The 13,252-nt window shown below is 42.1% G+C and overlaps 2 protein-coding genes across 2 annotated transcripts in view; both read right to left on the bottom strand.

Moving 5' to 3' along the window:
• Nucleotides 1-544: 544 nt before the first annotated feature.
• LOC310984358 (WD repeat-containing protein 47-like) lies at nucleotides 545-7,608 on the bottom strand (the record flags this gene model as incomplete). Its single annotated transcript, XM_083969549.1, has 15 exons — nucleotides 545-687; nucleotides 911-1,129; nucleotides 1,217-1,348; nucleotides 1,571-1,741; nucleotides 1,884-2,053; nucleotides 2,337-2,494; nucleotides 2,735-2,810; nucleotides 2,973-3,227; nucleotides 3,318-3,490; nucleotides 4,287-4,383; nucleotides 5,334-5,773; nucleotides 6,085-6,393; nucleotides 6,609-6,693; nucleotides 7,253-7,336; nucleotides 7,451-7,608. The coding sequence occupies 15 exons, from the start codon at nucleotides 7,606-7,608 to the stop codon at nucleotides 545-547; spliced, it is 2,670 nt and encodes an 889-aa protein (XP_083825675.1).
• A 4,926-nt stretch (nucleotides 7,609-12,534) lies between these two features.
• The window catches only part of camsap2a (calmodulin regulated spectrin-associated protein family, member 2a), a gene marked incomplete at both ends in the record, with an annotated part of 43,787 nt that continues 43,069 nt past the window's right edge, over nucleotides 12,535-13,252 (bottom strand). The window contains one exon of the mRNA XM_083969781.1: nucleotides 12,535-12,840. Within this exon, the coding sequence (XP_083825907.1) occupies nucleotides 12,535-12,840 (306 nt within the window). The remainder of the gene's footprint in view (nucleotides 12,841-13,252) is intronic.

The following is a 13,252-nucleotide window of genomic DNA, read 5'->3' as shown; positions in this document are numbered from 1 at the left end:
CTGTAAATATTTAACCTCACATGTCACAAATAGTGACAATAAAAGATTCTCATTTCCTCATGGCATTTGAAAAATGTTCTCTCTTTTTTTTTTCTTTGAATTTAATTTTAATTACACTAAAACTGCAAAACCAAACACACATGTCTATTACTAGAATGCCATGTTTGCTTGCACACACACAGCCACATACTCACAATACATATACAATAGTACTCATTCTCACACACAGGCACACACGCGTGTGCACGCACAAGCACAAGCACAGGCACACACCCAAACACACCCACAAAACCAATTATAGACATCATTTTTAAAGTGACTGCACACACAAATTCTGGTCACGTTTCTCACACACAGCCACACTTACTTCACAGTAACTTTGAACTGACCAACATATAACCAGTTTGTTGCTCACAATATGTATGCATATGTTTGGACACAAACGCACATACTGTACATACACCCTGCAACAGTAAGTGATCCCATGTTGAGATGTACGTGGACGCTTGTGCTGCTGTTTAACCAGTGTCTCTGTAGCAGGCCCTCAGGGGCCCGGAGCCCAGAGGACAACTGTTCGGTCTGCAGAGGAGGAGAGGAAGGTCCGGTCATGGGGGTGCCACCTGCATTGGATCACCTTGTCCCAGTGTTCCCCTGCCACTGTCTGAGGGAGGGGCTTTGTTAAGTCACCTTGGAAGAAAGAAAGAAAAGAAAAGAAACATGACCATGGCAATTACTGACACTGACTGCACCGTGGCACCTTCATTTATCTTTTGACAAAAATGTGAAACACAATCTAATCAGCAACAAGTTAAGTTTAACCTTTTCAAATTGCATAGTCAGAAATCTAACACAAATGAATTTGTTTTTTTTCCCCCAAATGTTTGCACTCTCTTTGTGAGGTTGTTGCTACCTTGCAGGTCATTGATGATGATCTTGTTGTCATAGGATCCTGTCAGAAGATGATGGGCTCCTGGCGAGAAGCGCACTGAGCGGATGTCACTGCTGTGGGGCCGGTATGTCTGGACTATGCGGCCTCCTCTGATGTCATACAACATGCAGGTGCTGTCTTCCTGACCGGTGGCCAGCAGGCGGCCGCTGGGATCCACTGCCACTGAAGCAACTGCACTTCCTGTGTGGGGCACGAGTGGCGATAAATGGCCATTTCAAAACAACTGGCTGACTAAACTTGAGCCGTGTGAGTCATGACGTGACTCACCTGAGCCATGCAGAGTTGTGCCCACCACACGGACACAGCTGGGCACACGCAGATCCCAGAAACGGACCGTTTTGTCCTGTGAGCCAGAGGCAATCATCCACCCTCCCCATGTGTACAGAGTCAGAATGTGACCTGTTCAAACAAAACGGTGAAGTCTTAAGCACATGATTAATCAAAAACGAACCCTAAGTGGTTATAATGTATCTATATTTACTGCTCCTTTTTTATGATACTGAATTAATTGGTTTCGCATTAGTTAGAAAAAACCTGTCTATGTATGAGAATTTCCCAAATAAACCATCTGTAAACTGATTTCAAACCTCTATGGTTCCCTCAGGACTGTTTCCAACGTACCAGTGTGTCCACTCAGGGCATGAAGACCCTGTCCCCTCTGACAATCAGTTGTGTAGATGTTGCAGTCTCCAGCCCCAGCACTAATCAAGATGGATCCTCCACTCTCAGGTCCCTCCAGGAAGGCCAAGTCCCTGATGGTACCATCATGCATGCTGAACTCTAGATCTGGGCCTGGATCACAGAGACGTAGAGAAATTAGATCCAATCCAATCTCAGGAGAAAAATTAACATCTGATCTGTATTACTCTGCCTCAACATGTATTTCACTTTTTCTACGTTTCTTGAAGCACAATCAAAACACAAAAAACAGTACCTGTGGCATTACAGCTGTCTGCATTGAAAGGCAGGACTTTGACATATTTATCATTAGAGCCAGTTGCCAGCAGTTGTCCACAGTGGCTCCATGCTACACAGTAGATTGAGCCCTTGTGGTGTTTGTTCCTCCTGAAGCGCACAACCGGCTGCTTAGCTGCACCGGAACCACTGAACGAGCCAAGAAAACACAACAGAGATGGATTCAGAGCTGTGCAGGAAGGCGTGACATGCAGTATATTCAAACCCAGACAATTTATTCAGCCATGATTGAGTTATATAACAAACACCTACTGTACAACACTGCAAATACTTCAGCCACTTTAGATGTTACCATTCATGGAGGCATCTGATTGGTTCTAATTCACCATATAGCATATCCAAGTACATTATTAACGATGCTGTAAGAATGTAGCATGGTTTGAAATCATACATAAATGTGAATGGCTCCCACCTGGTGGACAGGCTTTCTGGGTAGGCACAGACTCTCAGGGTTTTTGAGTTGGAGCCAACAGCATAGAGCGCTCCTGAGGGGTGGAATGCCACAGCACGTACTGCCTGTGTGTCCTCCAGCTGGTTGACTTTCACAAACTGCGCTTTGGACTTGCCCGACTGTACAAGAAGATTGTGGGGAAAAAATAATTATCATTTGTCATCACAGATTTGTTTAACCTAACCTTTATAATACATTAATGGCATCTATGTAACTACATTTCAGAATGTCTTTTTAACCACATTTACGGCTTTTCTACAATAAGAATATGTGGAACTGCAAGTAAAGTAGAACAAATAAAGTAAAAAGGAGACTGACTGAGTTCTGTACTATAATGTTTAGTTGGCAGTTAGGTATACCTCTTGTGTACTGCGTGTTGTAGAGCAGCCTGAATCATCTTGCGCCGTGGGACAAGATGCTCTGATCCTCTCAGCACTTAAACATAAAGAGATGCACAAGTTCATTGTTTATATCTAACTGCAAAAATACATGTTGATAAATATTAAATGACTTCATTTCTGGATAACATTGAGATTACTCTTATGAAGTTGGTGTTTCTGTAGCGGCTGATGAACTGCACAGTTGACAGACTCTTACCTATGACTAGTAGGAACTGGAGACTCACTGAGGGAAGGTAAACCATGGTTCCCAGTCTTTAGTGGGGTGCTGCTAATCACACCACCTGGCTTGTCCTTCAGCACCCCTGTATCTGGAGTTTGGCGGGTGTTGGCAGTCCTGGGACTAGAGGTGCCGTTTCCCGTCAGTCCATTCCACTGCTGGCCCAGATGTGTCATCACCTCATCTCCTTTGTGGTCAATGCCAACATTCATTTCCTCCAACTTCTGAATGGATCTGGACAAAGACAACATTTTGAGTTGAGACGTTCAGTGTGTTATAGTCACTATTCCTTCATCGCTGAAGCTTTTCTTATGCCTTCCTAACCTGCTGAGGAAAGTCTCAGTGAGGTTATGTTGGGTACCGTCCTGCGGCTTCACCCCCCCCTCCAGCAGCATCTGCTGGTAAAGCTGCCTCTGCTGCTGCTTCTGTTCCAGATGTTGCTGCACACGGAGACGCTGCCTGTAAAACTCCTGGATGTGCTCTGTGGAGTCACATCGCTGGACAAACACACACACAGAAAGCAAGCATCAACATGTGAACACACTGTTACTGAAGAATTTAGAAGAATGTTATGTAAAGCCACAATCAGGCCCTGTGAATGAACACGCACGCACGCACGCACGCATGCACAAACACTCTCCCAAGAGCTAGTCCTGACAGCTTTTAAGTTCTCAGGGCCTTGTCCTTCATCATCCATCCCATAAAAAGTTTTCAAGGACCTCATTATATCCAAAGGGTCTACACTTTAGTCTCTCTTTACTTTTCCCTCTCCACACACACACACATACACACGCACAACTATCTAATCTCAAGCCACTTCACTTGTCTAGATGGGACCTGGGATGCATAAAGATGAGCGATGATAGCGGCAGCAGGCCATCTCAGGTGTGACCGCACATCAAACAGGATTATCTGCCTTCAGTGCCCATGACCTCCACCCCTTTCACTAAGACAGGGTCAGCAGGGCGTGAGTGCCCCTTGTACAGGCGTGGTATAGAGTTGGGGAAGGATTTATGAGGAAGTGCAACACATGGAGGCAAGGAGGTCCACAAGTTCAGGGGGAATCTATTTTAGATCTCTTGAATACTGAGTGACCAGACAGACAACCCCAGCTTCTTTTTACAATCCTCAAAAGTCATCAAACCAATTTAGCCTGAGTAACCAAAGGTGACACAGTACAATCCTGCATGTATGGAATATCTTTGCCCTAATCATTGATTTATGGTCGATGTAAGGTCTATAATATATCACTACACATACAACAAAGTACTGCTAGGTTTCAGTTTTTACTACCTCATTTGTTTCTGTGCTGCAGGGCGGCCCACCATCCTTCCCAGGGGTCAGAGGTGTCCGTGTGGTGTTTGGTCCATCCGGCCTCTGTGGCTGCTTCCTATGTAAATTCATACGCAATATTTTAACATCATGAAACATTAAAAGTAGAAAGAAAAAACAATACAACACAATTCAAAAACCCTCACTAATTACTGTATGCGGCAAAAGGGAGGAAAAAACACAAACAAGTTAAAATGTCAGTGTCACAATGTGTAAAATGTGCTAAGTTGTGTTTAAACTTGAAGAACAACTAAAGTTGTAGTTGCAGCATAGAATCCTGCAGGTGGAGCCAGAGCGAGCTGGCAACCCAATGCTCTCATGCAGCGTACATGTGCTGTATCAGCCTCTTTTACAGTAGCTGATGCAGCGCTGTTTGTGGGAAACGTCATGTGGATCAAGGAAACATAGTAAAATAAAATGAACAAACAAAATCAAATAAAGCCTGTTAAAATTCCTTGATATTGTTGTTATCAGGGTTTATTATGGAGAACATTGTATTTGAAAATGGAAAAACTTGCTCTTAGGAACAGTGTCTATATTAACATTTAGGTCTAGCTCCTTAGGATTAAACATCTGCTATATTACTTCCAAAAGCACTACTAGTAAAAGTACCTTGAAATAACAGGAGGAATTTTCTTTTCATAAAGCGTATTAGTATGAATTTAAATTAGTGAATTATAAAGTGGAGGCTTTAGATTCTATTACGTCCATCAACACTCAGCTGCTTTGTGCAGCACTGTGGGAAGTGACAGCTGAGGCACCATGTCTCTGTTTAAGTGGGGCTAATGGGATTAATAGAGCTACACATTGTGGCATACAAAAAGGTCTACCACCGGGTTTAATGCCTGAGGTTGCAGGTGCACATGCAGAGGGAGATAGTAAGAAAGCTTTTGAAAAAAAAAAAAAAAAAGCTATTGTAGCTGCAGAAGGGTTAAACTCCGTATCTGTTATTTCAGGCGCTTACAACTAACACCACAAACCATTTGTCCCAGCTGGGCTCCAGTTTACCTCTCAGGTGAATCATCCTGCTGATGCACATTATTCTCCACGAGGCTCCGACTGAGAGCAGACTTGGCGTTCGCCTCCATGCCTCTCTTATCCTGCGCTGCCAGACCATGCGACAGGCCGTCCAGAGCTGGATTGAGAGACCTGGACATGTATGTGTCGGCTGAATGAGGCCTCTGGCGGAAAGGTGAGGTGGGGCAGGGAGACAGACGGTTGATTAATGGGGTCAGGAGGTCCGCGTGGCCTGCCTTGCTGGGCTTCACCAGCCGGTCCACGTGGATGTTGAGGACCTTTTGCTGGAAGGCGCATGAAAAGGCACCAGGAGAGACGTTCTGCAGCCAGGACAGCAGCGATAAATCCAGTTCATCACAGCCGTTCCCACAGAGCAAATCCACACCAAGCAACACCTCACCCTCTGTGATTTCCTCACCAGTCGCTTTGCTCTAGAAAACAGAAACAATGTTGTTAACACCACACACAGAAAATGTAGAGCTTTTGTGTAATCCTTGATGGTTTTGAAGTGAATGCAAGATTACAATCACAAATTTTAAAACTTATGATTGAAATGAGATCCAGACAGAAATTTACTTTATGGCACTTTGCTATATCAAGTAGGGGATTTGTGGCAGGAAGTGTTACCATTCTATCTCTAAAGGTTTTGAAAAACACAAATCGGTCCATTAACTTTTCAATGCAACATCAAACACCAGTAGAGTTTCCTTGTAACACTCTCAGTGCTTAGAGGTGATATTACCTGACAGAACTCGACACAACACTCATAAAGAATCCCTTTAATGAGCAGTTGGAAGAGGCGGTTCCCGCTCGCCCTGAAGCCTGCCTCGCTCAGCTTCCTGTCTGCGGGGATGAACTCGGCCACCATAGCACACGCCTCCTCGAAGCAATGGACACGCGCTGTGCTCGGGTTCCAGTCTTTGAACTCTGCATGGTGGGTGAGGCGGGGCAGGGTGAGGAGAAGACACAGCTTGCTGTAGTCATCCTTGGATGGACAGAAATCCTCCAGACTGTGGAGACACTTGACTGCCGCCTGCATGGTGAGCTCAAGCTGTAGATGGAATAACATTACAGAGGATTTGTGAGTACTGTGTTAATGCTCTTTCTGAGGGTGAGGTGTGTTTTTGTTATTTTTATTCATTTGGTTTGTAGAGTGTCCATGCTTATGTTTTCAAAAGTAGATTTCTGTTGGTAAATCAGTTCATGTCAAGCTAAATTTGAGGCTTTTTTTTGTTGACAACTGTGAAAAACTGAATATATCCATACATTGTGAGGGTCCTCAGCGGCAGACATGGCGTTATTTACACACAGAGCTTCCAGAAACTTCTGCTTCAAAATGATGTAGCGGAACCTGGAAACACAAATCTCAGTATTTACACTTATATTGTGCAGTACATGGATTGATTAACCTTCAGGTGATAATTCCTGGATTATTTTGATAAACTGGTTATGTCATTTAAGTAGGACAACTGAGTTGAAAAATCTCTTTGGTGGTTGCTGAGAGGCTGCCAGTTATATGATGTACCCATGCCAGTACAGTACTGGGATGTGACCTGATTTAGCTCCCGAGGCTACCACTCTCCACTTCACTGCCAAAGCTTGCCCAGTGACCAGTAATGTAAAATGTCACCAATGCTGTTATTAATATTGTATGTCAAAAAAACACACAAACAAGCAACTTGATTGTAGTGAAATTCAATATTATTCTTACTTATAAAGTTGAGTTTCTCTTAAGTCTTCTACTCTCCTCATAACTGCTTAACATTAAATACAAAACACACTCAAACAAAGGCCCCTCCTAAAACTATGGTCAGTAAATGGTTGATGAAAAAAACATTAAATTAAAAAAAACTCTAATATTATGCTTAAAGAAATCAGGTGAGAATCATCCCCCACATTATTTCCCCCACCTTTTCTTGTCAAACTTGTCCATTCCTTCCAGAGGTTGGATGAACTGCATCACCTCCTCCCATTGACCGTCAAGTATCAGTTGCCTGTTGAAAGCAGCCAATAGTTTAAGAGGCATCGCATTCTCATTTCCCACCACATTTCTGAGTCAAAACACAACAGTCAACCAACTGTATAAAGATAATACACTATAAATGCACCTGAGGAAGAGCATATCGTCGGAGTAAAGCCCGTTAATGACACCGCTCTCCTTCTCCAAGGCCAGCATGCTGATGTGCAACTTCCTGGAGTTGAGGAAATCCAGCATCACCTTGATCACCTCCGCCTCCTTGATGTTGATCGTCTCGTCTGCCGTCATGATTACAGATCTGTGGTGGCAGCTTGTAGCTGGCTGGAATATCAGGACAGAGTAGGGAAAATAAACTGTTATTTTTAAGGTTCACCACCTAAATTCAGAGACTTTCATTCTAAAATTAGTGTAAACATCAACTATAAAATGCTGTCCTCATTCCTTTAAAATGATACAGCCAAAAACAAATAAAATTGTAAACACTAAAACAGATGTTCTTTAACAAATATTGATTCAACAGAACTTCATACAAAACATGAACTTTTACAATGTGTGATGGAGATGTGGCAATGGTACCCTGGCAGCGGAACAGTTTTAGATCAATGTTAATGACATCCAACACGCTGTGGATCAATTACTGTAATATTCCTACAGGGACTACTGGTGTTTCAGCTCTTCTCAACATCATTTATTACCCCATGTGTTATGTCTTTTATTAACTCAGTTTCTACACAACAGCTTACGCCTGCGTGCCACAACAGTAAGGTTGAAGTGAGTTTACAGTACTCTGTGGTTATGTTTTAACTGCTGCATCACCAAAGGATAGTGTTTCTGTAAAGCTCCTATTGTGACTATGGCATTTGTGAGTTTGATAATACTTTTAAAGTGACCTTGTGTGATTAAACTGTTCTCCAGGGTGCTGTGCATAGGGCATTACTGCACTGTTTGTGTTGTGCTGTGTTTAATCTCACCATAATATTCCTACTACAAACTGTTTTGGTAGGATATCTAAAGATGCAGTCCTCCAGGCTGGCCTATTAATGGTTAACCACTGGAGCATCACATAGGGAGCTACAATAAAGGATGAAGGGCTCTGCATTATGCATGATGCTCTCATCCTGTGTCTATGTAAAAAAGGCTGAGATGAGCAGTGATGTCTGTCTCCAGGTGTCCGTGCTGGAGGCAGAGCAGCCGGTGACACCGCCCTGTTAGCTCCCGTACACACAAACACTCACACACACTTACAAATAAAACAACATCCAGCTCTGGTTCTGGATGTGACAGCAGGTCTGCGGCCCAAACCTGACATCCTCAGACACACCTTGTTTACTTGAGCATGACGGCACACAGCGCACACTCATCCGCACTCACAGCAGCAGCCCAGTGTTACACACACGCACACACACACATGTAGGATAATAGCATTCATTTTCCCTCCAAGGTACACGGGGTATCTGGGTATCATGCAGGACTGGTACACTCCGGGCTAACACGCCACCGTGAATCCGTGCTGACTCCTCACCTGTCAGTCTGCGCCAACGACGCGCCGCATTAAAGCCACTCAGCGCGGTCTGCAGTCTCCAAATCTGACAGTGTCGACGGAGAAGTAGACGGAATAATGTTCTGTGGATGTTGAAATGTCTACTTGTGTTTCCAGAAAGCCGCTCTTTGCCTTAATTCTTCTAGTACACAGCTCGCCGTTGCCATGCGGACGCAGCCGCAAAACGTCCAATCAACTGCAGCGATGACGTGGCCACACCCACTGCACGGGACAGACAACTTTCAGGTGATGCACGGGCATATTAAAAACGTATAGGCTGATTATAAAACAAGTGACGACTACACCATGACTAATGCTTATTTTTAAAAATCTATTATTTAAATGTGTATACAGTGTACAGTATATTCACCAACTGTAGCATATTGCAAAATTTTGTGACTGAAATACATTTGGGAGGAAATTCACAAATATTTGACTAGGCTAAAACCACATAGAAATACTCTACAGATTCAAAATGCTTGAGTGGCTACCTTAAAGCCCATTTGGAGTAACTGGATTGATTTTAATGAATACAATCTGTAGGCTAATTTAAATTATAGCTAGTAGGAAAGGCTAGACCAATAAATGTGGTGGCAACTTAAAATACGGTATTTATGTCAGGTAGGCCTAATGCCCTTTAAATTTGAACAAAGAGCAGTAGCCTAGCCTACTTGAGTAAATTCCCACCACTGGTTTTAAATGCCATTAAATTATGGTATTTAGTCAGAATATCAGCGGAATGGTGGATTGCCTAAATTGTACAATTTCGGTCAGTCGGGATTTATAGCAAATGTTCTGCTTCTCCCTCTCCCTCATTACCCTGGGTTCCCGCTGTTTCCCTCCATCTTTGTGTTTCCTGTCCCCAGTTTGTCTTTGTCCGTGTGTGTGTGTGTGTGTGTTGCTGGGCGTGGCCTCCCGGATTGCTGCTCCCGCCAAACCACTTGCACACCTGCTTCTGATCAGCTCGTCAACTCAACAGCCTCCACTGACTGCACATTGTTTCTTCCAAGTTCCAGTGCAACACAACGCACATAGAGGCCGTAAAGCACTGCCAAGAAGAAGAAGCTCACTCTTTCAGTCCAAACCATAGACTGTATAAAAACGCCCTCTAGTCAGTATTATAACTCAGTTTGCTTAATAGACTATAATACTTTGAAATGGCTATTCATTTGCTGGGAGGTCTCGATGTTATGCCACATTAATTCTGTCCCAAGGATCAGTTTTGAGTCTTTTATGTAAAATTTAAAAAGAAAAGAAAAGACAAAAAAGTAAATTGTGATAATTTTGCCTCAAGTTCTGCTACACCTCTCTCAAATTTAATCCCTTCTATGAATCAATCAATAAATTAATATTGATAGTAATTCTGCTTACTTTTCTTACATTTTGTCTGCCACAAATAACTTTTAGACTTTTAAAAGTTAGTCTAGTTTTAAAGTGAACACCACAGAAATGCTGAGGCCATGCTTAACTTTATTAAATGCAAAAAAGAAAAAGAAAAATTAAACTACATGTTCAGCAAATATGTTGAATGACAGCACAGCGTCTGACAAACAAAACGGGGTCATCATAGTAAATAGGTATGAGCACAGATGAACACACTGTACAATATCATTACACTTTAAATAATCTTCTTCCCTTGGCCTTAAACAGCCAAAAGCAGGTGGACAGAGCTTTCTGTGGACAAAATCCTTCCAATTAAACATCAGAGAAACACATCTTAACTCTGTCATATTGTTTTACATTTTCAAATACATGTATAGGCTCTCTTTTGGTCATAAATACCCCATCCCTATCCCCAGTTGAAAGCAAAGCACCATGTTAGCAAATTTGTTTTGTTGAAAAACAGACCTGCGAATGGTGTTGACTTGACATTCCATGACAAAAAAAAAAACAAACATGACACTGACACCAGTGAAACCCTGTGGCGAGTCTCTTACCCGTATGCAGCAACGAGGATCTGCCCTATTCTGTTCTTGCATTATTCTGTGAGATTCATTCTCTTAATAATAAAGAAAAAATCTAAAATATTCCTGGCCTATTAAGGACGTGTTCCATTTATAGGCGACTGATGCTGTTAATACACACTCAGATAGTTTACATAGGGTTAAGACACATTTGTGTGAAAAAAGAACAACAGATGCACAGATGTGTTGAAAATGACACAGCCAAATTGTAACCATGTGGTTATTTTAAGTGAGACGATTCCTCACTCATCTATGACTGGCTTCTTTAAGAACAGAGCTAGTGATTTTTATCTAATCAGAAATCTAAACTTTGTGTATGCACTATAATAACTACGTTTTGGTGCTGGGTGGATCTGCAGTGCCTTAAAGCTTCATGGGTATAGACGTTATTAAGATGAGCAGTGTGTGAAACTTGAATACTGTCAAGCCTGTGCTAGCACAACTTCATTTTAAGTCCTGATATAAAAAGAACTTGTTAGGTGTCATTATGTCTTGGATTTTAGTCATGTTCCTGATACCAGTGGGTGAGAGTGTGATTGGGCAATATGTCATATAATAATATACTGCAAAGTTACTCCGTGGTGCAGTAGGCAGCATTTCAAAAATAAAGAAGAAATAATAACACTGTGTTTTTATTTGTTCACAAACCTGCTGTGAACCAGCAGCAAAGTGATCTACAACACTGGTTCTCAACCTTTTTGGGTGAAACGACGATGCCTCTGTGTAACCCCTCAGGTTAACTCTCATGCTACATGGGATGATTTTATTTTCACCGTCAGGCAGTTTTAATTAATTATCAGACTACGTTTTAAGGTTGTAACTACTTACAAGAAAAACAAATGTATTACAATTAGAAACATGATAGCACATTTGTATATTAGAAATATATCTTTTTCCACACATTGTGTAGCTCAATTTCTCTGCAGGTGTCCAGACCCACAGGTTGAGAACCAGTGATCTAGAGTAACGTCCTGCATTCTTTAAAATCACTTTCCCAAAAAAGGCTCTGAAAAAGCTTAAACCGGTTGGCTTTGCTGAACTGGACACACATGTACCATGTGGCTAATACTAGCTGTATGCAATTAGTTTTTTTGGCCCTTAATATACAAACTGTTTTACCCACAGAGATGAAGAAAAAACATGTTCTTCCAAATACAAAAAAAAGCCTCAGTATATACGCTGCTTTACAACCATCTCATTGCACTCGCACACGCTAGAAATAAAACGAGCATAAGGCCACACATAAACAGGGTAACGCAAACAGAAATCAATCTGTACATGAATTAAAAACATTCAGTGCTTCACTGTACCGCGTAAAATGTCCTAGCATTCATACTGTCTCTTTTTTGACATTTGGCACATAGGAAACAAGAAGAACACTCATACATGCCTTCGTAAAACTGACTCAAACGTGACAATCTCTAAAAACACAGAAGTGGTAAGCATTTACATCATTCTGTAACAGTGGCGTACATTCCAGTTGCTCCTAATCTTTGAGTCCTATCATGTTCGGTCCAGAGTAAGGAGGAAACAACAGGGACAGGAATGCAATGAGAGGAAAAACAGACATAAAAAAGACAAATATGCATTCATCTAACTGGCATTGCAGGTGTTTGAATCTTCATGGATATGTACAGTGAAGTGCAAATTGAAATGGGTATGTTCCATTCAAAGGGGGAAAATGGTGATGATTGGGGGTACCAAGTTCCATTAGGACAGGGCAGGCACTACTTTTTTAGGGGTGGCTGGCTTCTTGGTTTGCCAGAGGTGGTTGTGGATCGTCACCGCGTCCACGCTGGCTGACATGGTCTTGGCTGGTATCTGACTAAATTGCTTCTTGTCCGAGTTGTACTTGTACAGGCCGTCGATCATCTTGCGTGTGATGCTCTTGGGGCCGATGCCTGTCAGCTTGTTGATCTCTTCTGTCTCAGGGCAGTAGATGTAGAGAGAGCGAAACTGGCAGCCAGCATCACGGAACAACACCAAGAAGTTGGTGGCTTCTGATTTCTCCATTTCCTGTTAAAGTCAGGGGAGAAAATTGGATACAGAATGAAGGTCATGTGTGCTAAAGGGATAAAAATAAGGTTTTGGTCACATTTTACCCATACCTCAGACTTAAAGTGTTTTCTCTCTGCAAAAACATCCTATCCTTGTAACTACATAATTGGTGGAAAATAACAACTAAATGATTTGTAAATCATTTAGTACAGTCTTTATTTCCCTCTTTAGCAGAGGGAACCACATCTTTTATTTTGACAAGGCTTTATTTCTAGCTTAATGCACCTATACCTGTGAAAAGAAAAATCAGCACAACAATGTCCTACCATTACTCACCGTTTTTTCTTTGAACTTTAATACTGTTGTCATTCACATTTTAATTCCAGTAACTCTTCTCAAAATCCTACTTTTCACTGGAGGACTTTTATTG

The sequence above is a fragment of the Trachurus trachurus genome (assembly GCF_905171665.1).
Source record: "Trachurus trachurus genome assembly, chromosome: 4".
In the NCBI taxonomy this organism is placed as follows: Eukaryota; Metazoa; Chordata; class Actinopteri; order Carangiformes; family Carangidae; genus Trachurus; species Trachurus trachurus.
Note: the sequence above shows the minus strand (reverse complement) of the source record. Positions and strands in the feature narration are given on the sequence as shown.